The sequence below is a fragment of the Melozone crissalis genome, unplaced genomic scaffold (assembly GCF_028551555.1).
Source record: "Melozone crissalis strain CALT ecotype California unplaced genomic scaffold, PUWL_Pcris_2 ptg000018l_1, whole genome shotgun sequence".
Lineage (NCBI taxonomy): Eukaryota > Metazoa > Chordata > Aves > Passeriformes > Passerellidae > Melozone > Melozone crissalis.
The window spans coordinates 35,651,898-35,677,481 of NW_026535796.1; the positions used below are offsets into that span (position 1 = coordinate 35,651,898).

Below are 25,584 nucleotides of genomic sequence, written 5' to 3' on the forward strand. Positions count from 1 at the left end.
GAAGTCCTGTGTGCACATGTGAAACAACAGAGACTCTCTTCTACAGGGAGCCCTTCCTCTGGCTTGATGTTTAGGAGGATAAGGCAAGCTCAGTTTTGGCTTTTAAAATGTCTTCCATCACTAAAGGTTCTTCTGTCCCTTTCTCCTCCCCCCCCCCTTTTTTTTTTTCATGCTCTCTATCTGTCATTAGCCAGCCTAAACAAAAAACACTTAGACTCTGGAGACGAGTCTGAAGCTAAGAGAGCCATCTTTGATTGAAATGCCATACAGATGGCTAATGGGTGTGTATCAGAGCTTTGTCTGGCTCAAAAAGTTGCTCTGGAGAGGAATTTAGTATCAATAGTTCATTCAGTTGCTGGCTTCTGCTAAGACTATAAGTGTCTGGCTTATGCTGATTGTTTTGTGATACGTGTTTATCACGTATGTGCCATGTATAGCTTGGCTGTCCAGTGATGCGCTCCCACACAGCCGTGTGACTGCTTCAAAGTAACCCACCCGGTGCACTGGGTGGGCCACAGAAACACTAGTCAGCAGAAGGAAAAGTTGGAGACCTCTAGGACACTGTTAGTAAGATCTAACAAACTGGCTGGCAAAATCTACTGTGAGGTTGATGCTCTAATACTAGCTGGATGTATTTTCTTGTGGTCATCTGTTGGTTTTATAATCTGAGCTTTCATTCATCACTGGGTTAAGGGCATTTTTACTTTTTTAGAAGCAAGCAGGAACATCAAGTAGGAGTTTTTTCCAATGTGTCTGCCTTTAAAGCTGATTGCTACGGTGTGATGCCCATTGGTAAAAAAAAAAGCCAACCTTCTCATTGTAATTTTTCCCCTGAAATAAAGCCATGAGATCTGTTTTGTCACCACATGCATATTATAAGTGTTGTAAAAATAACTTGAACTGGTCCCAATCTGTTATTCCCTCTCCCTCTGTGCTAGTGTTCAGTGTAAACACATCAATATGAAGCAGTTAACAAACAAACATTCCTTTATCAACATATCCTTGTATGTCGATCCCAATGGAAGCCTAACACCTCAGGCAGGCAGATGCTGCAGTGGGAAAATAACTGATAAACTCAAATGTTACAGGTTATGGATTGTGTTTATGAGGTAGTGGTTCATAGTAGATGCAACCAGGGAGGTGAAGGAGGGCTGGAGCCATTGACATTTGGAGTTCAACCCAGTAAATGGTGCATTAGCCTCTAGCAATATTCAGGGAGTTTTGGAAGAGTCCAAGAAGGGTTCAGTGAAAAACCTACATGCAGAAAGAATTTAAAATAATAGCAGGTGGGTGGTGCTGGAAGAGAGATTGCTGGCTTAGATTATTACCATAATAACAAATTACTCCGAAGCAATCTAAACTGAATTTGCCTATTAAAAAGAAACACATGTACTCTTTTAATTCTAAGGGAAAGCAAGTTAGTGCATTGACACTGAGGCATGAGATGCCTTGTGTTTACTGAAGGGTAAGGTGATGCATGTGGGCAGATGCCATGAAGGAATTGATGTGATGTATTCCACATGCTTGCCCAGTGCACAGAGACATGAGTGCCCCGCCTCTCAGCCAGGGTTACTCCTTGATGTGCAGAAGCCAAGTTTCCCATTGCAGCAATGTCCTTCTGCCCCTTTAAAACTCCCCTTGCAGCTAAGAAAGGTCACGTCCCAACTGTGTTTCAGTCCTCAGTGGTTATGGAATGTTGATGCAGAGCTGTACATACAGGGTATGCTCTACTCTGGAAAGAGTAATTGCTACAGCCAGTAGACAGAGCTCTCTTTTATAGAGGTGAAAAAGCAGGCACAGGTGGGGTCTGGAGGTTTGTAAGCCTGCAAGGCTGTAACCACTTGAAGGATCAGCAGGGCTGACCACAGCCTGTTCTGACTGGTGCTTGCATGACTATCAGAAATTGTAGCTGGTGGGAAATTACAGTTTCTGTCAAGGATCATTTCTGTCTTTTGGGGCTGAACAGCCTCCGTTCTACCAGATGAAACAATTTTAGCACATGTATATATATAAACCAACCACAACTAAAGGAACTTTGTGGAGTTGCTGCAGTTCTTGTAAGAGCTTGAAAATGAGTTCTTAATTTATCCCCACTGAGAAACAGAATCTTTGGGGCCAACAATCTTATTTTACTAGATGCTATGAAATATTGAGGTCAGCACTAACATTTGTCTGCTGCTGTCTCTGCAGCTTGAGAACTTTTTTTAACTAGCATTCATTGTGAAGGCCATTCAATAAGACATTCACAGGTGAGGAGGGTGCAACTATGCCTTATGATTTTTACATCATGGTATGGTCAAGCCAAGTAGATCACAGAGGTTCAGAATCTGCTCATCTATAGGACAAAGAAACAGGGAAGTGGTGCTCCAAGAAAGTGTAAAGGCAACAGCAGGAACAATTGTGACGCTCTGTGGGCTGCAGATGGTAAAGCTTAATGCTGCAAATTGTCAGATAATTGTAAAAAAGCTTTCAGTCCTGCTATATACTAAATGCAGTGAGTTCTCTTTCTCCTTTGTCTTCCCAGACTAGTTAAGTTATACAGTTCTCTTTTGTTCAGTCCCTTTGTGGGATTGATGTATAGCGGCAAGCAAGAAAAAATTGCGTAAAATCAGGAAAAAAGTATTTACTGAAGTTTCTTCTTTGTGTCAAGTTATCTGTGTGTAATGATAAAACTGCATATATATCTATATCTAGATAGATCAACTATATGAATTAATTTAATGTTATATAATTTAATCTCTCATTTTTTTAGTTCTTCAGAGCCAACAGAGTTGTGAGAAAATGTTATATCTTGTTCTGACATATGCTTTAACAGAAAAGCTCTTAAAATTACAATGTGAAGGCCAAATTTTGCCAACAGTCCTTTTTCAGCAGCCCCATAATACATCATGGCATTATGAAGGCATGTGTAGAACTTGTTTTGACAAATTTCTGTTTCTAGAGGCAGCATGAAAAAAGATTTCAGCTTTTCTGTGATTCTACAGAGTAGTGGTAGACATAGAAGTTACAGGGAAAAAAGCCCCAACCCTTATTTTTTGTTGGAATGAACATGTTTGACCAGAGAGCTGTCAAGAAACAAGTAATCTGGAGGCTCTTGAGGTTACCAGCTGGCAGAGTCCACTTTCAGAATTGTCTTGTATTTTAAGCACAGTGATGGTTTTCACATGGCAAGGGCTTCAATGATCCTTCATGCTGGCCACATGCATGGGATGCACAAGGGTTTGCTGGTTTGCTCTATGGGTCGTGACCAAGACTGCCATCCCAACTTCCCATAATCTCTGACCAGCTTTCAGTTCCAAAATAACAGGACTATGGTGTCAGTGGGTTAATGAAATTGCTGATGTGTGGGGAAAAGGGGGACAGCACTTCAGTGAAACAGGAGTTGGAAAATATTGATAAAATATACAAATACCCCTGATGTTTAGATTAGAATGAGGGTCTTTGCTACTAAAGAGAAACCAAGTCCCAAACCCCAAAACCACAGAAGTCAAGACCTCCAAGCTGAACTCATTTCCAGGAAAATAATGGCAGCACCTTTCTGAACTGAAGGAGAAACACAGGTTTTTCAACAGTAGTTGTAGCACAAGGGCAGTGTCACATCTCCTGCAGAGAGGTTTGAAAAGTAATTTTTATAGCAGTTGGGCTTTGCTTGTAAGAGTAAGAATTACATCAGTTCTGACCTTCTAGCAACAGGCTTAGGAAAAAATAACATGAACACGGATACCAGCATGATCGCTGTCTTACATCCAGCAGTATACCCTTACTGATTGCCATGAAATTGCTCCTTATTTTTATCAAGGCCAGAGTTTGGCTTATAGTACTGAAGAGAAACACTGGTTTGACTGTTTTTTTAAAAATCGTTTTTAGTTGGTATACAGTCTTGATAATGTGTACAAGGCTTTAATAATATTGTGCTACCCAGTAGTTTGAACTAATGAAAGCAGCTGGGCTCATTTTTGGTGCTGTCACATCAAGATATTAAATTCATTTCATTGATGATATGAAGTTACTAATTTTGGATGAGCTGATAGAATAGCTGTTATCTATTATTCCAAATAGCATAGATAATTTCAGAAATTTATGAAAACAGATGAGCAGATAAGTATTTAAAGATAATTACAGTATATACTAAGCATCAATTTTTATTGCATTGAAATAAATAGATATAATATCTATATATGAAAAGACCACATGGGAATAGCTAAGAAAGAATTACAATCTTGATATAATTTTTTCACTTGAATACAAAAAGCCTCCACTATGATGAAACATTTATTCTTGAAATATTTTTTGATTTGTTGAGCTTTGAAGAGATCTTATGTACTTCCAGTGATTAACTGGAGTACTTATGCCTGAATACCTTTTCTGTTCATCAGCATCACTACCAGCCAATCATGCTAAACTGACACACATTTTTGCACTGCTGTTGAGCTTCCCCCACTCTCTGACCTTAAATTACTTCTGTACCTTTTAAACCACTCCTGTGTCAGTCTTGTCTGGATTGCATGCCAAATTTTCAAAAGATGCTTAGTTTTCCACAGGTGTCTAGGTGAATTAGATGCTGAATCCAGATGATTTCTGTGGAGCTTCTGGCAAACTTTTGTTCTGTGAACTTTCCGGCAAACTTTTTTTCTGTGAACTTTCCTCAGTGCCATCTAGCTCCTATTTCAAATATGTAAGGAGTTGTTAAAATGAAAGAACATGTTCCTTTTGGAGGTTATGCTTTTGCATTAAATAATAGTAAAAAACCAAAATGTGATAATGTTGGCTGTCTCTTTTTTCATATACAGGGAGACCACTACACAAAAGATTTTTGCAAATTAGGATATGAATTCTGTGTGCCGAGGATCTGCTCCTGAAATCTGAGATACATGAGTCTTGATCTTCAAGCATGTTGGTGTCATGTACCTACTGCAGAAAATTCTGATAGTGAAGAGAGATTTCAGAAAATGCAATGTTTATGCTTTGCCCAAGTCTCATGCTGAGTTGACAGCAGAGCTGAGAACATGCAGGTTTTTCTGACCCTTTCTTGAGCAACAAATCCCTTGAACAACTGGCTTAGACAGTCCACTTTATGTTTAGGTGTTTGTGCCTCCTAAAAGAAGCAACCTCCTGCTTACCTGGAACTGGAGTTGCACTCATCATGGGATGAGCCTCCTTGTCATTACTGAAGGGACTATTTGACAGTGTTTTTATTTCTGGTGTTTCTGATTGAGGCAATATTCAATTTAGGTTTTTTAGTAAATATATTATTGTGTGTTTTCTTAGGAACTACTCCCATAACAGCATAGGTACAGGAGGGCAGGCTGATGCTTGTCTTCTCCTCTACTCTGTATGCTTTTGTTTTATAGTAAAGAACTTTCCTCTTTGTATCAGTTTTGGATGTATTTATTTGGACATGTATTTGTTTGTGCATGGGCTTAATGTCATATACATCACAGAAATGTTCCCTGTTCTCTAGGCCTTTCATTCTTGTTTTACATGACCCTTGCTTTTGCACATAACTTTGCTACAGCCAAGCTGTAAAGACGGTAATAAAGTGTATGCGTGGCAAAATAAGGTGGAATGAAACCCTTATATAGATGCTTTTTGTCATTTTTATGTGCATCACTCTCTTCCCTCTGATGTAGTGCTGTCTATAGTGATCTAGAGTCTTCCCTTCCCTCAGTTTGTGTTTTCAGCATTGTGTTAATTGTTTGTAGTGTATGGGTTTTTCAGCTGCATGCAGTGAGAAAGGTCAGCTGTCAGAAACGGGCCTGTCCACAACTGATAAGACATTTGAGAGATTGGATTTGACTCATTAAGCACCTTCCCTGTAGACATGGAGTCTGCTCTGCCGCAGAAAAAAAAACTAAATCAGGAATGAAAAAAGCCCAGGATGAAGTTGGAGCATGCGCCAGAAGCCCTGGCACACCCTCCCTCTCAGCCCGTGCACAGAGCCGGTTCCGTACGCTCCCACCATGCTTGCATCCTCGGGCACCGTGGGACATCTGTGCTTGTGCCCTGAGACTGGGTGTATTCACTGCAGTACTCACACCTGGCCAGGACACACACTCATTTTTTTCTGTGTACATGCGTGTGTGTGTGTAAGTCCTCATGTGTGTGTGCTCTGCAGTTACATGGGGAAGATGCATTTCATTCCTGCCCTCAGACGTGTACTGCAAGTTGTATAAGGATTTTAATTATCCCACATTTTGCATGTATGCAAGTGCATCCACTTCTACCTGATTCTCTTTCTTGCTCTTGTAAATCTCTTCATAGTAAGGTCGCTTCCTTTCATGCTGTAACAAAGGGCACACCTTCTCTTCAGATCTATCTGTTGTATTTGTTCAGCTGTACTTTGTCTGCCTTTCCACAGAAATATGCTGTGTAGGCAGCTGTACTTCGTATGGTATGTATGTGTCCATTGCCCTGATAAACACATGTGGAACTTGCTGCTGTATACAATAGCAGGAGCCTAGCATGTTTCTCATTGCATACAAATGCACCTGTTTTTACCCCTAAATAATTACTGGCCAAAGCTGCTCTGCCAGCTTGTAACAGTCTCTAGCCTGTGGCTTTGTTTGAGTAGAATTGTTCTGCCTCAAATTGGGTTTGGATACTGCTACTTCCAAAAATGGTCGTAATGATGTCTCACAACGAGCATAGATGAGGGGCAGCAGTAGTGTTTGGCAGTGTGTTTGGCTATCCTGGCAGCACTGGGGTTCCACATGTGCCCACTCTCCAGCAGCACAGCAGCCGTGGGAAGCTGACATTACCGCAGTCTCCGTGGTACCACTGGTGCTGCTCTGCCCCGCTCTCCTCTCTCTTCCACTGCACTTCTGCTTTTCACCTTCCTTTGCATTTCCCCTTTCCCATGGGCACGGCTTTCAGTACCGCTCAGTGGTACTGAAAGGATAATTTTGTGGATCATTATTGTGTTATTACAGTGATTAGCGGTAACTATTTTTCTACTCCCACTTCCCGCTGGAAGGATGCCCAAGGGGCTCCCTGCTCAGCAGCAAGCGCGACGCTTGCTGGAAGGCTGCTGCCAGCACAGACCCACGGGCATGCAGCAGCACACGCTCACCTCTGGCACCGCTGCCTCTCTCCCTTCTGCCCTTTTCTTTGTGAGCTTCCAGCAGTGCTCTAAAATAGTGCTGTTCAACAGAAGCAGGAATTTTGCCTCCTGTCGGGCTCCTTACCTGTGCTGTTGCTCTGAATGCCCTTTCAACTTCCTCTCGGTGTTGGTCTAAATAACTCTGTTTATTCCTGCGTCAGTCTTGGAAGACTCTCTCTGACAGCATTAATGTTTTTTCTCCCAAGCAGGACTAATCATACCACACATGTAGGGAAGACTGTGATAGTTACCTAATGTTCTTCTCTCCAATGGTATGACTTTTTGCTAAGGTCAGAAAATTGTGGAGAGACCTTGTCTTCAGTGTGGAAAGGAACAAAAATGCCAAGTGCACACTGTTTTAATAGCTGAATGTTAGTGCTCTTGAATCTGCAGCCAGTAATAAACAGGTCTAAATGCTTAGAATCAAGATTAATAATAAGTGCTTGACTTCTGATTTTTAATAGGCTTGAAGAGTAAAGGTAGTGTGAAATTGGGAATTGCAGATGGGGGATACAGATTGCTGCTGAAGAACAGTAAATCTCTCTTAGGGAGTGAATATAATGTTGCTTGTTGGCCTGCAAGTTGCTTCAGTTTTTCAGTTTGTTGTTTTGTTTTGTTTTTTTGGTCTGTGTAAAGAAACAGCAGTTTTGCTCAAGAATACATAGATGAAAAGCTGGTGAATTTAGAGCTCAGTTGAATGCTTCCACACTCTTACCTGTACTGTCACGTGTGCTCTACACAGAAGGGTAGATGGGCCAGGTAGCAACCCGGCAGTAGAGACACCTCTGTGAGAGCAGGGCTGGTGAATATTAGACCTGGAACTTTATGGTCATGGTACTGTGAACATTCAGCATGTGGGGAAACATTTCTACTGGGTGATGTGTTCAGTGACTGGCATCCTTATGTTTTAGAGTGATGCAGCAGGAAAAAAAGAAAGCTATAAAAATTGCAGAGTGAAATCAAAACATAAGAAAAAGTAAATACAGCAGCAGTGGGAATTGCCCTCACCCATGCTTAGCATTGAGGAATCCAGAGGAGGTCTTATGCTCAGCAAATCATCATCATCATATCTCTTGACAAAATTTGTAGCAATACTTTGCTTTTTCTCTACCTTCTGGAACTAGGAGTGAGAGTGCAAAATTGTTCAGAGAAATGAGAAGAGAAAGTATACTTTGTTCAACCAAAACAAATTGGTAATTTATATGACTATAAAAAATTCTTTCAGGCAAATTATTTTAAAAATTGATTTATTCAGCATCGTTCATTTCAAAATAAACATGTTTCATGCTTTCATTTTAAAATGGAGCTGTAGGTTTTTTTTAAGAACTATATTTTTCAGGGCGTGTAAACCAAAATTTTTAAGCTTCATTTTGGGTTAAGGAAGACATCGTCACAGAATTATTTTTTTTAGTCCCTATGGTCAGCTGATCAGAACATAAAGAACAAACACAGCTGTAAGTACATAGAGCCATGGGCAGACCAATACTTGGAGTTTATAATTTCTTTGACAGAGAATGCAACATGACACACTGATACTAGTACAGTTTGTATTTAGCGAACACTGGAAAATATGTGGAGAAGAGGATTCTCAGGACACTTTGTACATTGCACAGACACTGGCTTGGTAGCGGTGTCTCCCCACAGATGTGCAACATTTGTTGGTTTTCAGAGTTTTATTAAACTCATAGAGTGTTCTTTTCCCATAGGTCTGAAGGGCTTAGCCTATGTTTTCGTTATCTTTATAGTACAGATGGAGACAGCCAAGGTTAATTAAGTGCCTCAGGTTGCACAGTGAATCAGTGACAGAGTTGAGGATAAAAGCTGGGGTTCTGACTTCTACGCCTTGCCTTTGTCATTTAGATCAATTTTAATGAGCAATTTAAAGAAATGGTGTTATCAGACATATGCTATAATCTTTTGTAGACATGTCATTTATTCATTTTCATTATTGTAGTATTAATACTTTTGTCATCAAAACATTTTAGCAAAAAAGGTTTTTATGGCTGTGTTTTTCAGCTATTTTGTGTGCATTATTGGAGGAGTTCAGACAGTTCTGTTTTCTTGCTTTTCTATTCAAAAAAGACAATATGTGGCTTAGAGAGTGAGTAGGGAACCTGTGGATCATATAATTGACAAAACTAGGTTAAAAAATCTGCCTGTGTTCAATATGTGGACTAACTAGGAGATTTTGTGTGGTATAACTGATTTACATTTTTTCCTCTCAGAAGAGATTTTATCAGATGGCTGCAATATACTGTTGAGTGAAAAGGAGATTCCCAGCACTGAGAAGCAAAATAGCTTTTCATTTGGGTGAATATTTATTTATTTAGGTAATAAGATCCCTAACTGTATATTTAATAGGTGCTTCAGAAATATAGGGCAGTTGTACTTCTAACAGGCTACTAGTTCTGCCGCGTTTATGTGACAGTGATATATGGAAACTCCTTTATACATTTAGTATGTGTGAACTATTTTGAGGAACAGGAGCCTAGGGAAAATTTCTCCTTTCTTTGGGCTAAAGATTCAGGCACTGTCATGCCTCTTCCTCCCCTTTGCATTCAGTTTTTGCGGTGTAGTGGTCCAAATTCATCAGGTGAAATAAATCACTCTGCAGGGCTGGTTCTGGACCTCTTAGGGATGGTTTGCGGTCCCACGGGTCAGAGCCTCCTCTGTGTTGGAGTCAGCCCCAAAGAGCATCATCCAAGGACACAGGTAGACAAAAGCAGAGGTGGAACATGCAGTTCCAGAGCTCTCATGCAGTATCTTCAGATAAAGCAGTTCTTCCTCTTGTTTTCATTAAGAGCTTAGCTGCACAGGGAAATAATAGATTAGCCAGGTTTGACAAAAACCCCTGAACATTCGTTGTGTTGCCAAGTCTCCTTGATCTCTTCTGGGCTTAAACTTGATGACCTTTTAACAAGCATTCTGCTTTAGACTTGAAGGGTAATGGGTAAAGTAGCAGATAAGAGAGTAGAGGGCATGATTCATGCTAGGCACTTGATGTTCTCTGGTGGAACATTAATGCTTCCTTTGCTCTTACTGGTGAGGTGAAAGAGCTTTTTGCATAAGATTAGAGCTCTTACTCTATGTGTAAAATTTGAGTTTGGCATTGAAAGAGCATCGGCTGTTGAGTGCATCTCACCTTTGCTTTGGACTCCTGGGCCAACTCCTTTGCTGTGGAATCTTTGCATCTCTTAACAGGATGGGAATTGTTGTTTTGCATTGATTCTTCCCCACACTGTTTCTGATGTTGTAATGCTGATTCCTCCCTGCTTCCAAGTTACAAGTTAGGTATATGGAGTAAATGAGCATGAGGAGCCTGTGAAAACAATAAATGACACCTATTTCTGAAAAATGTAACATTTTCCAGAATGGTTTAAACTTAGTAAGCATTTAAGAGACTATTCTTTTTACTGTAGGACTCCAGCTCAGCACTTAATTTTATCTGTTGTAACATCATTCTATGATTTTACTGACAATTTTTTTTTTCAACAGCAAAATTTTTTTTTCTTCTGAAAAATTATTCCTATAATTTGCTTGAGGTTAGAAGTCATATTCTTTTTACAAGATCTAATCAATGCAATCAGTTCAGTCATCTCATTATGACATAAATATGACTTATATGTTCTTACTTTACAGTTTGTAATATAAATGCAGTTTGTAATATAAATGCAATTTGGAATATAAATGCAGGCTATGATATGGCTCTCACAGCTTCCACATATCACTATCGCTGTTGGTGGTGCTTGGAAGATGCTTCATGCACTGAAGAATGTATTGTACACTATTTTTAATGTATTTAAATAAATAATATCTGTAAATGAGAGAGTCTGATGAGTGGTGTTACTGATCTGTTCAGGTGGTATGAAGAATGGTTAGATAGAAAACAACAATTACTTGGATGTATTATTTTTCCTGTTCAAAGGCTGGAAAGGAGGAATGCAGCAGAAGGATAAATAAAGGCTGCAGTAATCTGCTTTTAGCTACTACTGGTTTCTGTCACCATGTCTTTAAAATAACAGCTTAATTTTTTACTAAACTACTAAGCGTGGAGGTTTGTTTTAATGACATAAATCTGGGCAAAGTGCTTTGACCACTTCTGAGGGCTTTCCTTAGTTTTAGCATTCAGTCATGTAATGTTGACTGTAAACCAAACCCCAGTGAGATAGGGACTACCTCACAGGACATCTGTAATGCAGTGAGAGGGGTGAGCAGCTGACCCTTGGTTTTAGTAGAGCTACTTGAGGTTTGCTTCAGGAGATGTCAGGAAAGTCACTGCCCATTTTATATGTTTCTAAATATTTAATTGTGTCTGGGGACCAAATTGCTGTTACATGAGATGCTGCTTTTCTTGAGTATTAAGCTTCATGTCCCTGAGTGAAATGAGAGCTTCTAGAGTTTGCTGTTTTCAGCTTTGCAGTCATGAAGTATTTATTTTCAAGCATCATCCAAAACTGGAGGCTGCTTTCTTCACACCATAACTAGGATGATATCCTGAAAGGACTAGAGAAAAACATGAGGTTGATTTCCCTCCACAAATGTATGAGAACCTCTGGAATGAGACCAGGATGGAGAGATAGGAGCTCCTAAACTCAAATTCTTTCTCAAACATTGATTTTCTTGGTGGTTCTAAGTAAACCCATTAAAATGTCTGTGCATTGGTTTCCTCATCTATAAATCAAAATGCCAAGTTTTTCACCTACTAGTGATCCTGGGAGTTCTGAATATTCTCCTTCATAGAAGGAGCTTTGACAGGAACAGTAACAACATTGCACATAAAAACTGAAGCTAAAATTGCCATCTGGCTTTCCTGAAGAGGCAGTATAAGTATTCACTGGATGGGAAGATCCTGGGCTCTGTACCTCTCCAGGGGACCTGAGACTCAGCAAGCGCTGGGGTTTCTTCAGGGATGGGAAGAGCCAGGAGCTTGGCTTAGGTATTTGTGTGCTGTGCCTTTGTTTCTGTTCCTGCACTCAGCCTCTGGTATGTGCTGATGGCTGGTTTGGGCTTTAAACAGATAGAAGTCTGAGACTTAGAAAACTGGCTTTGCAGTGTGGTGGTGGTGATGGTAACTGCTAAATGTGCTGGCTGTGTCTGCTAGGGATTGGTCAGAAAAGGGTAACATTTTCCCATTAAGGTGATCCATGACTCCATTAATTCAAGGAAAATATCTGCGCTAGTTTGAAGATTCTGAGTTGTGCTTCTATTCAGGTGATTTTTTTGCATCTTGAATATGTGAAGGTTTAAGTCCAAGTGTGGAATTTTGTACAAATCTTGGATTTTTGAAAATCCCAGAATTTTATGTGAATGAATTAGGAAGTAAATAATGGATTTAAATAAATACTAACAACAGGAATGGAAGATTTGATTCCTTAAATGTTCTGACAGATTCTGATTTTTGTATATCTATTTAGTATTAACTGAGTTAAAAATTAAATCGTGCGAATCATACAAAAATCAGTAGGTTTCAAACATATCCCACATATGTTTTAAGTAAATGTTAATTTATGCAGTTGCATTGCCACCCTTGAATAACTAGATAATCAATTAAATGAAATATCAGTGCCTATATACAGAGTTTCACATAACAGAAAAATCAGGGTTTGATCTATTGCTTCATGTAACATGAACCAAGGATCCCTGATGACTTTGAGTTGGATCCTAAGGTTAGTTTGTGTGCTGCTCTGCAGAAGCTGCTTGGTACACTACCACTATTTAAGGAATACAGAAGATATAAATATCACAGAACCTTCAAAACTGTACAGCACAAGGGTCATGAGCTAACCAATAACAAGTGGTTCACTGCTCTGTGGTCTTCCAAGTCACCAGACCATGTCTGAAAGCAGAAATACTGGGAGACCTGTGGCCTACTTGGGGCTTTTTCTCCTCATTCATTGTGGAAAGAACCTATATCCCTTTCCCCCCCTCCATGCTCTCTGGTAATTTTCAGGTGCTTTTTGACCACAACTATGGTGTGCATGCTAACAGCTGGGACAATAGGAGAGGCCATGCTTGGTAAGAAGCCTTTCATATGGTCTGGCAGAAGCTGCTGTAGCTTGGGGGATGCATGGTCAGGTTCTTTAGTGCAAGTACCAGGCTCTGACTGCTGAAACCTTTCATGAGACTGCCAAAACACATGGCCACTGGTAAATTGTTGAGGAGTCAGCAATTTGGAAAATACAGTCTTACAAAGTGTGTTACCTTGGGAGCTGTGCTTATGAGATGTATCATGGACAGGAATGAATTTTGATTTCACAGTGAACCCCAGATATTTTAGTAAGTGGTGATCTGCAAATTTGAATGTCTGTCCAGAGTAGCCACAGGAGGAAGAAAAACCCCATAATAACACAGAAATTGCTGACATTCTCCCAAGAACAGGAAGGATACAAAGGTGGATAAAGTACAGAATCCCATCTATGATGAGGGCCAGCTGCACATGACTGGAGGAAACAGGCAGATGACATAGCTGAATGCACCCTATGTTAAAACCAGTGGTACAAGTAGGAGTAATATCCCTTTGAACTTACTCTGCTCTGTTTTGATTAGTCTTTAGTGGTTGCCTTAAATTACTGTTAAGATTTCTAATCTACTCTTTGCCTTCCTCTTTATATTGAGTGGATCAGTGAGATTTCATCTAATTAGTTGAGGAAGTGTAAATGAGCCCTATTACGATGTCTTGTACTGAGTGAACAATCAGCCTGTGTGTCCTCCTTCACAAATGTGTGTTCAGTGCTTTGCACATCTTCAGCTGCAGGAAAAAGGCTCACTCACAATGAGCCTTGTGTTTGACTCCTGCCCTCAGACACTCGCTCTTTGTTGGGAATTACCTGCAGGTACATGGAGCATGTGTCTAACTTGCTTGTAACACCTTCTCTTCTGATGGATCAGGAGTGACCAGGCAGGGGAATTGTCAGTGTTGGGAGAGGGTTGTTAAGTGCTTGGCTCTGACTTCCAGAACTGCAGTCAGTAGCATCCCTCTGGGCTTAGGCTGGTTTAACACTGATACAAGCATAAACACTTATGGGTGGTAGTTAAATGTATTCAGAATATGCTCAAAAAGCTAAATAATTTGGAAGGCACCTCCAGAGGCTGTGTAATCCAACCATTAGCTCAGGGAAGGTCCAGTTAGTTCAGACAGCTCAGGACTCTGCCTAATTAAGTTTTTAGTATTTCTAAGGGTGGAGATTTCAGTCTCTCTGGGCCATTCCTACTATTTGACCATCCTCAAGATGAAACATTTTTTTCTGTTTAGATGAGAATTTTTTGTATTCAACTGCATCTGTTGCCTCTCATCCTTCTACACAACTCTGAGAAGAATTTGAACCTGTTTTGTCTGTGTTCTTCCATTAAGTCATTGAAGAGATCAGTAAGGTTTCCCTTGAGTTGTCTCTCCTTGAGACAGAATGAACCCAGTTCCCTCAGCCTCTCCACACACATAAACTATCCTAGTACCTTGAGTATGGTAGCTCTTTGCTGGACTGACTCCAGTATTTTGAAGTAATTTTCATATGAGGGATATGGTAACTTATGAGATCCAGCACTCCTGATGGAGTGCTGGACAGGGCACTCCTGGTGTGATCTCATGAGTTTCCATTAGGGGAAGAATCACTTCCCTTGGCCTGCTGACTGGATTCTTGCTAATGCAGCCAGGGATGCAGCTGGCCTTTGCTGGCAGGGCAGGTGCTGCTGACATGTGCTCAGCTTGTCTGCTGGGACCACAGGTCTTCTGAAAAGCTGCTTTTGAGCCAGTTGGCTCCCAATGAGTGCTGCTGTATGAAGCAATTTGGGTGGCTGTTTTCTTGCAGGAGTATCTGGACACATGGCTTGCTTACTGAAGTGCAAACACACATTGCTTCTGCAAGAGTCTTTGCTTAAATCAGGTCTTTCACTTGAAAATGTTATATGTACAAGTTGCAATACTATACTGTTTTTTCACCATTATTTTATGCTGTGAGAACACAGATTTTACCATGTAGTTAGTCTCCAAGAATGGCTATGGTAACGAGTATTTTCCCTTCAGTCTTGTACTAATAAATTCTGGCTAATCCTTATTGGGATTACTAAATGGTACAAAATGGAGCAGAAAAGTACTAATAATACCAATGAAAATAGCACCAACATTTGCCTTATGCAGTGATTTGTAAGCAATGATAGCTTGACTGCTTGTGCGATCTACTGCTCAGCCTTGCTTTCACAGCTGGGAGTCAGGAAGGTGCTGCAAGGTGGGATCTATACAGACTCCATTGCAAGTACCATTTCCTTCCAGCTGGCACCGACCAGCTCTCCTCCAAGCCTTCCTATCACTCTTCTGGATTTCTTCCACGGGATAAAATCAGGGTATGCAGCTGGCTCAAGTCACATAAGCACAATACTGCAGCAGAACTGGCTTTGAGAGACTGAGAGCCCAGGTACTGGGAAGTAGACCTCTAGCTCACACAAAGGATGTTCATGGTATTCAAACACTGCTTCCAGTTGCTGAGAAATAAGTGCAGTGGCTTTCGTTATTGAACATATTTCTTTTCTTTGTGAGGAAATATTAAATGTCATGTGGTGTGAATAATTCCCCCACGTTTATTTTTGCTGTTTGAAAAAGTTGTGCTAATCTAGTACAGATTTCCTGGAAAAGGTGATAATACAGGCAAAGTTCTCAGATGTGTTTACCAGCGACATTACTTATATCTATGGACAAAATGTTTTATGTGGACTTTCCTCATGCTCTCAGAGAAGGAATCTGTAGGCCCCCTCATGTGGCTCTCTTGTTTGGTCTTTCATTCAGTTGAAAGAAAGGGGCAGCTCTGTTAGGATTACCTTCTGGTGTCTTTCTTAAATTTCCTGTCAGATAGGTTAATATAAGTTCAGATGGCAGTAGTGCTGAATCTGAATACTGAGTACTGATCTTTGTGAAATGTTGTTTTTTTTTAATCGACACATATGTGGTGGTTGTATTGTGAATAATAGAGCTTTCCATCCTTCTCCTAAAAAGGATGTGAAATGTCTTATAACAATCCTTAAATGTGCTTTTCCTAGACACCACTGCATGGTGTTGAATGGTCCCTATGGAGACAGTGCTGCAGTAAAACTAAAAACACAGCACTGAAATTCATCGCTACCGACGACCCTGCAGTTAATTCTCTTGGTAGCCATATTACAAAAAGAGCTCCACAGTTATTAGCATGCCTTGATATTTAGCTCTACAGCTGACACTGCCATGGGATGCCTAAACTTCGTGATAACCTTAAATCTCTTCTTGGCTGAGTGCTGAATAGACCTTTTGTTTCCCTTCTTTGCAGCGCGAGATGAGAACATGGCCACTTTCCGTGGCTCCGAGTACCTTTGCTATGACCTGTCGCAAAACCCCATCCAGAGCAGCAGCGATGAGATCACGCTCTCCTTCAAGACCTGGCAGCGCAACGGGCTCATCCTGCACACGGGCAAGTCAGCTGACTACGTCAACCTGGCCCTGAAGGACGGTGCTGTGTCCTTGGTCATCAACCTGGGGTCTGGGGCCTTTGAGGCCATTGTGGAGCCGGTCAATGGCAAGTTCAATGACAACGCGTGGCACGACGTTAAGGTGACACGCAACCTGCGGCAGGTAATGGTGAAGGGGAGAAAGCGCTGGGGAGAGTTTTGTCTTGTTGGGACAGGCAGATGGGAGAGGGTAATGGAGAAATGGGGAAGCTCAGTGCTATTGCTACAGTTTCTCCACCTATTCTGGATCTTGGTGCCTAAAGGACAGTGAAAAAAACGTTAGTTGATGGGAATTTATCCCTCCGGCAATATCTTCATTTCCAGTTTATTAATTTTTTTTTTTCCCAGTTTGATTTAATAATAAAAACTTGTGACATAACTTTACTTTCATCTCCCTTTTCCTTTTTTCTGTTCTCCCTTTTAAATTTTATTATTTTCTTAATTATTATTCAATCTTATCAGTAATATTCTTGTTGCATTTAATTACTGTGGGAATAGAGTCTATTGCCAACAGCCAATGCTCTACACCTCTCTCCTTTTTCTCTCAGTTTTGTTAATTGGTTTAACCATTGCCATGATGTCACAGTTCTAATTCTGAAAGTCTTTTGTTTTTCTTTTCCTTTTCTTTTGTGTGTGCATATGAGTGTGCAGGTGTGCAGGCTGGTGGGTATGTGTGTAACTATTTTAACTTTATAGCTTTGGAATTAATTAGCTGGAGTCTCTCTGGGTCTTCTTGATTCTCTGTTCTTCTTTTCTTTTTGATTTTTTCCCCTTCTTTCTATAATGAGATTCTACTTTATTTCTTGTCTCTGCCTTGAGACTCTTCTGTTTCCTGTGAGGACTGGAAAAGTGGAAGGATCAAAAAACCCCATGCAAACTCAATCAATCCAGCACCCTACAATTCCACTTTGGAAAAGTTTTTCTGATTTTACCACTGTAATTTTGCACGTCTACATGCAGCTTTTCATAGCAGACAACTATATCAGGTGACGTATTTGATAGTAGGCTAGTCTTAAAATCCTGAAGCCTTTCTCATGAAATATAAATTCATACATAAATAGATAAGATAAAATTAAATAATTTTCCTCTGAAAGCTGGTAAATATATCAAGTCACTAAGGGCCATCTGCTGCATAATAAATGAGGTTTACATGGTTAATAGGAGCTATTTGATGTCTTGCTGATTGGTAGAGCAGCAGAAGTAGCTTGTAAACTAAGATTTAAAATTAAATTAAAAATCAATTTGTGAATACGTTACCTGTTTATTTTCTCATTAATGCCAATATTAGCACAACCTTTAAATAGCTTTATATAAGTTTCTACAGTGTAATTTGTGGTAGGATTTTACACTAGCTAAGAGCAAAATCTCTGTGAGTATAGGATAATCAGTGCCAGGAATCAGAATAAGTCTCTACTAGTAGAGATCAGTGGATAATTTTTCTCTTATCGGGAGTTCATGTCTCTTCAATATTTGGGCTGGGGGCTGAAGATTTTTATTTTTATTTCGCATGTAAATGCCTGTATTTCTACATGCTTAGGATGGCTGGGTCTGAAAAAAAAAAAAACTGTCGTCGAACTTTAGTAGAGACTACAGAATTCTTACCTATGCAGAAATCAATCTGTTTTCAATAGTTTATATAGAGATGAAAATTTCATTTCTTATGCAGTGGATGGGTCTTAAGGATCCTATTTTGTTTAACCTTTCCCATCGGTACAGTAGAGGGAGATGCACTAACTGGTCTAGGTTTTTCAGTCTTGAAAGGTCAGAATATATGGCTTTATTTGATGTGATTTTTAAAATTTATTTTTAGGTAGTTTCAGAACAGCTGGTCCTTGAATATCTCAGTAGAGCTTACTGGCCATTTTAGTTAATTGTACTTTTTCTTTTTCATTTGAAATAAATTTCAGTGGGCAAATGTGCCAGAAGCAAAATTAATCCTTGCTTCATGCCAGGATTGGTTTGGATCTTGAAGATGCAGAAGGTGAAGGGTCACAAACAACACTGTGCATGGGAACCTGTCACATTCTTTTTCTTAATATTTTAGCTAATGATTTTTTAATTGGTCCACAGAAGTGCACCAAGAAAATGGAAATCTGGCTATGGCTTTTCATTTTGGATGAATCCAGGGCAGTACTTTGGTGATTATTAGAAAGTAGGTAGTCCCTTGCCAATTAAACAGTACTGTAAAATCTTAAGCCTCCTGATCTATTCACTGTGAATGTTTCTAAGTGATCCTGAATTCTTAAAGGGTCCAACTTGACTGGGCAAGAGAGAAGATGTTTTAATAAGATGGATGGGCTCTTTGCAAAGAAAGGCCTGTCCTCAAATCAAATTACATTTAAGTAGCAGAAGTGATTTGGGGTCCATTTCTATAGTTAAACATGACAGAATACAGTTCAACCAATAAATATCAATAAGGCTGGATTTTTTTTTTAGTCATCTTTTCCCTGGATACTTGCATTTTAACTTTTGATCTGTCTCAAAATCAAGACATTGACCCAGAACCTGAAGCTGCCCAGATATTGGAACTGATGAGTCCTTGAGGCAGAGTAGTCATGATAGTCCTAAAAGTTGTCATTCAATATAATTTTGTATCACTTAAATAATTTTGTATGAAAAAGATTATTGGTTCTATGTGTTTCCTGACTTAAATTCACCTGTAATGTTGCAGTATAATATAGTTCACTAGAAAGTCTTGTTTCCAGCTGGGCTCATGTTTCTTTAAAAAAACCCATTCCAAAACCAAACATAAAACCCCAATAAAATATATTGCCTCTGAATGTTGAAGCTTTATAAGAAAATCAGTAGCCTCCTTGTAATTGCTTGAAAATATTGCACTGGAGGTAGATATATTTCTCTTTAACATGAACTTTAAAAGCAATAATTTAGACATTCCAAGAATATTATCTAAATCTAAGCAATTCCAGCTAAATGGACTATCAGCAGCTTCAGGATGCCATTTAATCTTTTCCTCTGTTTTTTTGGGGGCTAAGAGAAAGGGGAGGAGGATTTGCATAATTTTTTGGCTGTTTCTAGAATTAGAGTAGAACTTTAAATAGTTGGACTTTTGCCTAGTGGTTTTTGGAATTGTTAAATATTTTGTAGCTAAGCTGGGAGAGTACTAAGGGCTGCTTTTTTTTAGATCAAATGACTATCACAGCGGTTAATCTCCTTAGAGACAAACCAAGTGAATCCACAGATTCCCTTGAGTAGCGATTGTTAATGTCAAAGCAAATCTCCTTGTTTATTTATCTTATTATTTCAGTTAAAACTAAGCCCTCTTTCTGCCTTGTGAGAAACCTTTACTTAGCAATAGGATCACGGCTGAATTTTGCCCTGGCTTTCAGAGCGTGTTTGGGGCAGTGTGGCCTGGTGGGAGGACAAGCAGAGGAGACTGAAGGTCAGACTTCCTGTGTCTGTCTTCAGGTCTGCTGCTGACACTCCATCTTGTTTCTAGCATGCTCTTCTCCCTGTCCCATACTTCAACTCCCTTGTTTTTAAAAATAATTCACTAACGCAACAATTTGCTGTAAGACTTCCTTGCTGAAGAATTCAGGAGTTTGTGCTTGTTATTTCCAAGTACAGAGTATTATTATGATTTCATTCCCATTGGCAAATAACCTTGGGACCTCATGCTCAGTGCCACAAAGTCTTCAAAAACCTATTTCCTTAGTCAGTGCACAACTCTGAAGCCTGCAAGCAGACGGTTTTTACATGAGACAGTGTAGATCTTGCTTGTATAATTTAGGATAATTCTTGCCAACTTCAATCACAGGGACTTGGAGTCCGCATAGGCTGCCCTTCCCTATAAACACTAAAGCTAGTCACAGTGCAAAATCTACTGTGAAGATCTTTAGCTCCTTAACTGCTAAAACACAAAGCAAAGGGTCGGTTCTAACAGTTGACATCTGCATGCTTGGGACAGGTTAAAAAAGTTCTGCTGAACCAAACTGACAGGTAAATTCTCCTAGCTCCTGTGTAATAGAGATGCAGTCAAATAGGAGGGGTGCTAGGTCCTGTCAATATTCAATCTTCAACCTGCACACAAGGAACACAATTCTTCCTACACAATTTCTTGACACATTTCTTCCTACAGTAGGAGAGGTTCAATTCCTGTGTCTTGGATGACAGAAGTGAGCTACAGGCAAACAGCCAAGCACAGGCACTGTTATGTGCTTCTCCTGAAAGTCACAAACTCAGCTGCTGTAAAGAAACCTGCAGACTGGGAAACTTGGAAGGAAGACACAGAGTCTTGGACTCATCTTCAGCTGTATCCTCCAGCCAAAGGAAATACTGGCCTTGTGATATTCTGCAGCACTTGAGGGTAGTGAAGCTTGGAAGAGGAGCTGGTGTGGTGGTGGGTGGAAGAAGGGAGTCATGGCTGGCTTTGTGCTGAAGGGGCAAACTGTGTATTCTGTGTGTATATCTCTAAGCATAAGGTTCTTGTTTGAGGGAAGCACCTTGATGAGCATTTGAAGAGTAAGTATTGCACTGTTTTAACTTTGCTTCAGATCTGGATAATGTGTATGAGGGTTGAAGTTAATGACTAATACCAGGGTGGGAAGAGTAGGCGGCCCTCTGTTTCTTTACAGTCTAAAAGGCATGGTTCCCCAAAGAGTCCTGGTCATATTGTCCTTTTCCTCACTTTGTGTGTCTCAGGTGCCCCACGCCTTTTTTTGAAAAACTAACACTAGATCATTCATGCAATGTGTCATTTTTACTAACCAACTAATGTACTAACACCCTAACGACTCATCTTTGCTTTTAGTTATTTTAATTAACAATCGTTCTGTTCACGATTTTTTAATTTCCTTTCTTCCCCCTTTTCCGCAAAGCACTCAGGCATTGGACACGCTATGGTAAACAAACTACATTGTCTGGTAGATATCATTCTTATTGTCTCTTTTTTTGGGTTTGCCGTGTGTTACCTGCCTTTTCCTCCCCCTACCTGCTCTTTTCCCCCTTCCTTTATACTTACTGCTTCCTTTAATTTTATTCTAATTTCATTGAAAAAACATTGTTTTCCCCCTTCTTATTTTTTTTTCCTTTCATTTCTTCTTTTTGAATAGAAAAATGAGCATCAAAAGCAACTAACACAGCTCTTCTGGAAGTAGGGTTTGGACATTTCTTTCATTGTTTTCTTCACCTCTGTCTTCAGTTCTTTTTCTTTTTGGTGATAAATTGTTGGGGTTTTTTGTCCCTTGTTTTTGACTTCAGATTTCTTTCTTTTGCTTTTTTTGCATTTGGCTTTTTTTCTTGGCTTTTAGTTTAGTATGATTTTTTTACTGTGAAGGTTTCTAGATCAGAACCATTGCAGGGCCTCTAGTCCATGGTGGTGAAGGCTCTCTTTTTCTCTCACCCTTTTGTTCTGTCAATGGCTATTATGGGCAAACTGGCCAGAGTTGTCCTCTTTCTCATAATTTTCCCCCACTTCCCTCCTTCTGCTTTTTTCCCTCCTCCTCCCTCTTGCTCTCTCTCTCACTTTCTCTCTCTCTCTCTGACCTCTACCTGCGTGGCCAACAGGAGCTCAGCCGGTTGTTTGTTTCAGTACACACTCTGCATGGCATGTCCACGTCTGGTGACTCGCCCGTCTCCTCCTGGCCTCGATCTATTTTCCTCCATCTTCCCTTGCAACCACTAACAACATCAAGCAAAACACATCAAATTCACTTCCTCCTCTCCCACCCCTTCCTTCTGTCACCCGTCACCCTCCATGTGTTTGTGGTTAGAGATTTTGGGGACATTTCTGTTTCGTTTTGAGTTTTTTTGTTATTATAGAATTCGTTTGGTATTTTTATTTTTGATTGCATGCGAGGGTGAAATGGTCATTTCTCCTTTTTTCTTCTCCTTCTCTCTCTCTCTCTCTATTTTGCTTTTTTCCTGTCATCTTTCTGGACCTCAGATATATTGGCATGACAGGTCAAAGTGCAGTGTGTGCACGCTTTATAGCTCTTTCTTTCTTGCTTTCTTTCTCATATCCACTTCTATTACATTTGTTGGTGTGCGATTGATTTATTTTGATTTATTTTATTTTGATTTATTTTCTGCTTATATTTTGGTTATGGGTTAATTTGAAAATTGTTTTCTCAGTTTTTTTTTCTTTCTGTTTTTTTTGTTTGTTTGTGGTGGGTGGTGGGTGTGTGTCTCTCCAGGTACATGGCATGCACATCCATAATGTATTGAAAGTGAGTTCCCTCTTCCCCTATCCCTGAATGCATGACTGTCAGTGTGCCGTGAGCAAAAGAAACTTAAAAAATAAAAAATACCAACCTCGTCTTCATTAGTGTTTTTTTTTTTACTAACAACCATAACTAACTGTAATCATTAAAATAAATTCTAATTAATCATAAAATCAGCTAATATGAGAAATGTCTTTCAAGGACAGTTATATTTTCTGGCCTGAATAGATGGAAAGCATCTGGATGGATAGGCTGCTGGGTAAGCCTGAGAGTGCTGATGCACCAGAAAGGGAAGAAGCAGATGCTGAAGCATTTCTCTGTGGGAAAATCAGACCAGAAAATAGAGCTCAACTTAACTAAAAAAAAAAGCATACCAAATCTCAACAAAATCCTTACTAAAACTGGCATAAAATTGTAGGGGAGGTAAGTTGTTCTGTTCTGGATTGTAAGGTCATTGCTGGGATTTTCTTTGTCCATTGTGTCCCTCAAACAGGTGACAATCTCTGTGGATGGCATCCTTACCACCACGGGCTACACACAGGAGGACTACACCATGCTGGGCTCAGATGACTTCTTTTACGTGGGAGGGAGCCCCAGTACTGCTGATTTACCTGGGTCTCCAGTAAGCAATAACTTCATGGGCTGCCTCAAAGAGGTAACTATTTGAAATTAATTCTTGTCTCTGTGCTTTTGCTTTGCTAAAGTCATCACTCTTTTCTGCCTTACACAATTGATTCTTTCCCTGATGCCTAATTTTATACTGATAACTGCAACAGCTCTGTAAAGATAAACTTGTCATTCAGTTGGTCAGAAGGCTGGAAATCTCATGAACTTAAGGGAAAAAAAATCATACTTCTAGTGCTTGGATAATAGAAAAAATACTCATGGTAGTAGAAGAGGTTTCTTCTCTAAGCTGTTAGAACTTCAGAAGAAAGCATTACTATCTTCTAGGCACCATTTATGATGGCAATAGCCATCATAAAAAGACAAATGGCCTTTGATTACTATGTGGCATTATGAGAGGAAAAAATCATAATCAGAAGCTTATTTAGAATACTTTTTAAGATCCTGGATTTCACCTGGGAGTATAGTTAGATCTGAATTTTCCGGGAAGATACAGAAATAGAATAAAACAGAAAAATGAAGGCAGAAGGTAGCATAAAAAGTGTAAATTTTGCAAGGACAATGCAGCATGAGGGTGTGTCAGGGAGGTGTGCCAATCACATGTCATGTGGACATGAAGTATACAGTGTGTTATATCATCATTATTGAGAGATGCCTCTTCCTGAATTAAAGTGCAAACAAAACCATATGCTGAAGTCAATAGTATGGATTTTATTGAACCATGAAATGTGAGGTAGAGAGATAAAAAGAAGTAGAAAAGAGAGAAAAAGAGAGACAGACTAAACAGAAGATAGTCACCACCCATGTCATAGTGGTGTCCCATTGGTCCTTCTTCACCCTAGGCTTCTCAGTGGTGGGGGGCCTGAGGTCACTCAAAACTTTTCACTGTTTATATATGTTTTCAAACAAAGGAGTTAATGCTCATTGGTTACACACATCTTTCATTCTATTGGTTAAATAATTCCCTTGCTTCCAATGTTAATTAGTTCCATGCCCAGTCTTTCTGTTTTTTGCAGTTGGTGGGTTTCTTGAGTTAGTGGGTTGTGAGTCAGCAGTCAGAATCTCCCCCTGATGGAATTACCTTTTACCCAGTCCAAGCTGATTCAGCATAATTGCTTCCCTTATGGCCCATAATTTCTACATTCTTTATGTCCATTATGAGTTATACATTCTGCTCTCACAGCTTTGTTTACATCCCCCTAGGCTTGAGATAACAATTGGACAATAGAATCACCTCTATCTTATCTCAAGTTCCTGGTCGTGGTGGCTTAATTTACAGTCCAAGTTCCGGGTATCCATGGAGGCATATTTGGGGAAGGGATTGGGAGGTGGGGGTGGGGTCCCTCCGTGGTCATAGGTGCCATTTGTCCCATAACTTGGGATCTTTGGGATCTTTTTTTGACCAGTGATATACAAAATTTTCCACAGTGGGAAGTTTTGTCTGAATGCATTACCCAGGATGTGCTGACCAGATCTCACCTCTGCCTGGAGTTAGCACTATCATGTCACTCCATCCTGTGCTCATCTCATGGCAAAGTCATTCTGTGGCCTTAACAGTATTTGAGACAGACAGCTGTGATCTTTAGGTCCTTAAACTGGGTTGCTAAGTTGGTGCACTTGAGTGGCTGCATTGGTCAGAAAGAGCTAGCTGGTTCTGAAAACTCTGTTGTCATGCTTTGGCTGGCTGCATTTTCCACATAGCATTGAGAAAATTCAAACATGGGTAATAGAGATTGGACTGCCTGGATAGCAGCAGGAACCAAAATAGTGATCCTTGATAAAAAAATCCTTAGACAAAACAAAAGATAAGTTCTGTCCAAATCCCAAACTTGGTACAGTGTAGTTTTGATGCTGGCTTACAGTCACCTTTTGTCTTCTTTCTTCTCTCTTCTAATGCAATTTGTGATTATCACTGTGATTAATGGGGATACAGATATTGATGTCTCCACAAAGTGTTATAAAAAGCTTGCATAGGAGTCATGGAAGCAGCAGTGCTGAGCTAGATGTTCTTCTGTGGCTGTAATTGCCTTGACAAGCCATCATCCTACTGATGCTCAACTCATGGTATCAGGGTTTGTATGTTATGTGTTATCTTCCTCTCCTCTGGTAAGGAAGAGTTTTTAGGGTCTGAAGCTGCTCTCCTGCCTGACCTCTGGATGAAAGGGGTACACATATGCTACAGAAGAGTTTGTGAGCATCTTATATAGGAAATGA

General features: G+C 40.0%; 1 protein-coding gene across 17 annotated transcripts in view; it reads left to right on the plus strand.

Annotated features, from left to right (window-relative positions):
• NRXN3 (neurexin 3) overlaps positions 1-25,584 on the plus strand; it is an 869,162-nt gene that overhangs the window by 148,395 nt on the left and 695,183 nt on the right. For 11 of the 17 annotated variants that reach the window (XR_008482993.1, XR_008482994.1, XM_054275710.1 and 8 more), the window contains exons 2-4: positions 16,390-16,691; positions 21,403-21,426; positions 23,240-23,401. Coding sequence is in view for 15 of the 17 variants with exons in the window: in XM_054275710.1 (XP_054131685.1) it covers positions 16,404-16,691; positions 21,403-21,426; positions 23,240-23,401 (474 nt within the window). In the remaining 2 variants the exon portion in view is untranslated. Of the gene's footprint in view, positions 1-16,389; positions 16,692-21,402; positions 21,427-23,239; positions 23,402-25,584 lie in introns of those variants that run through there. The other 6 variants (XM_054275725.1, XM_054275727.1, XM_054275715.1 and 3 more) reach the window with 1 other exon arrangement.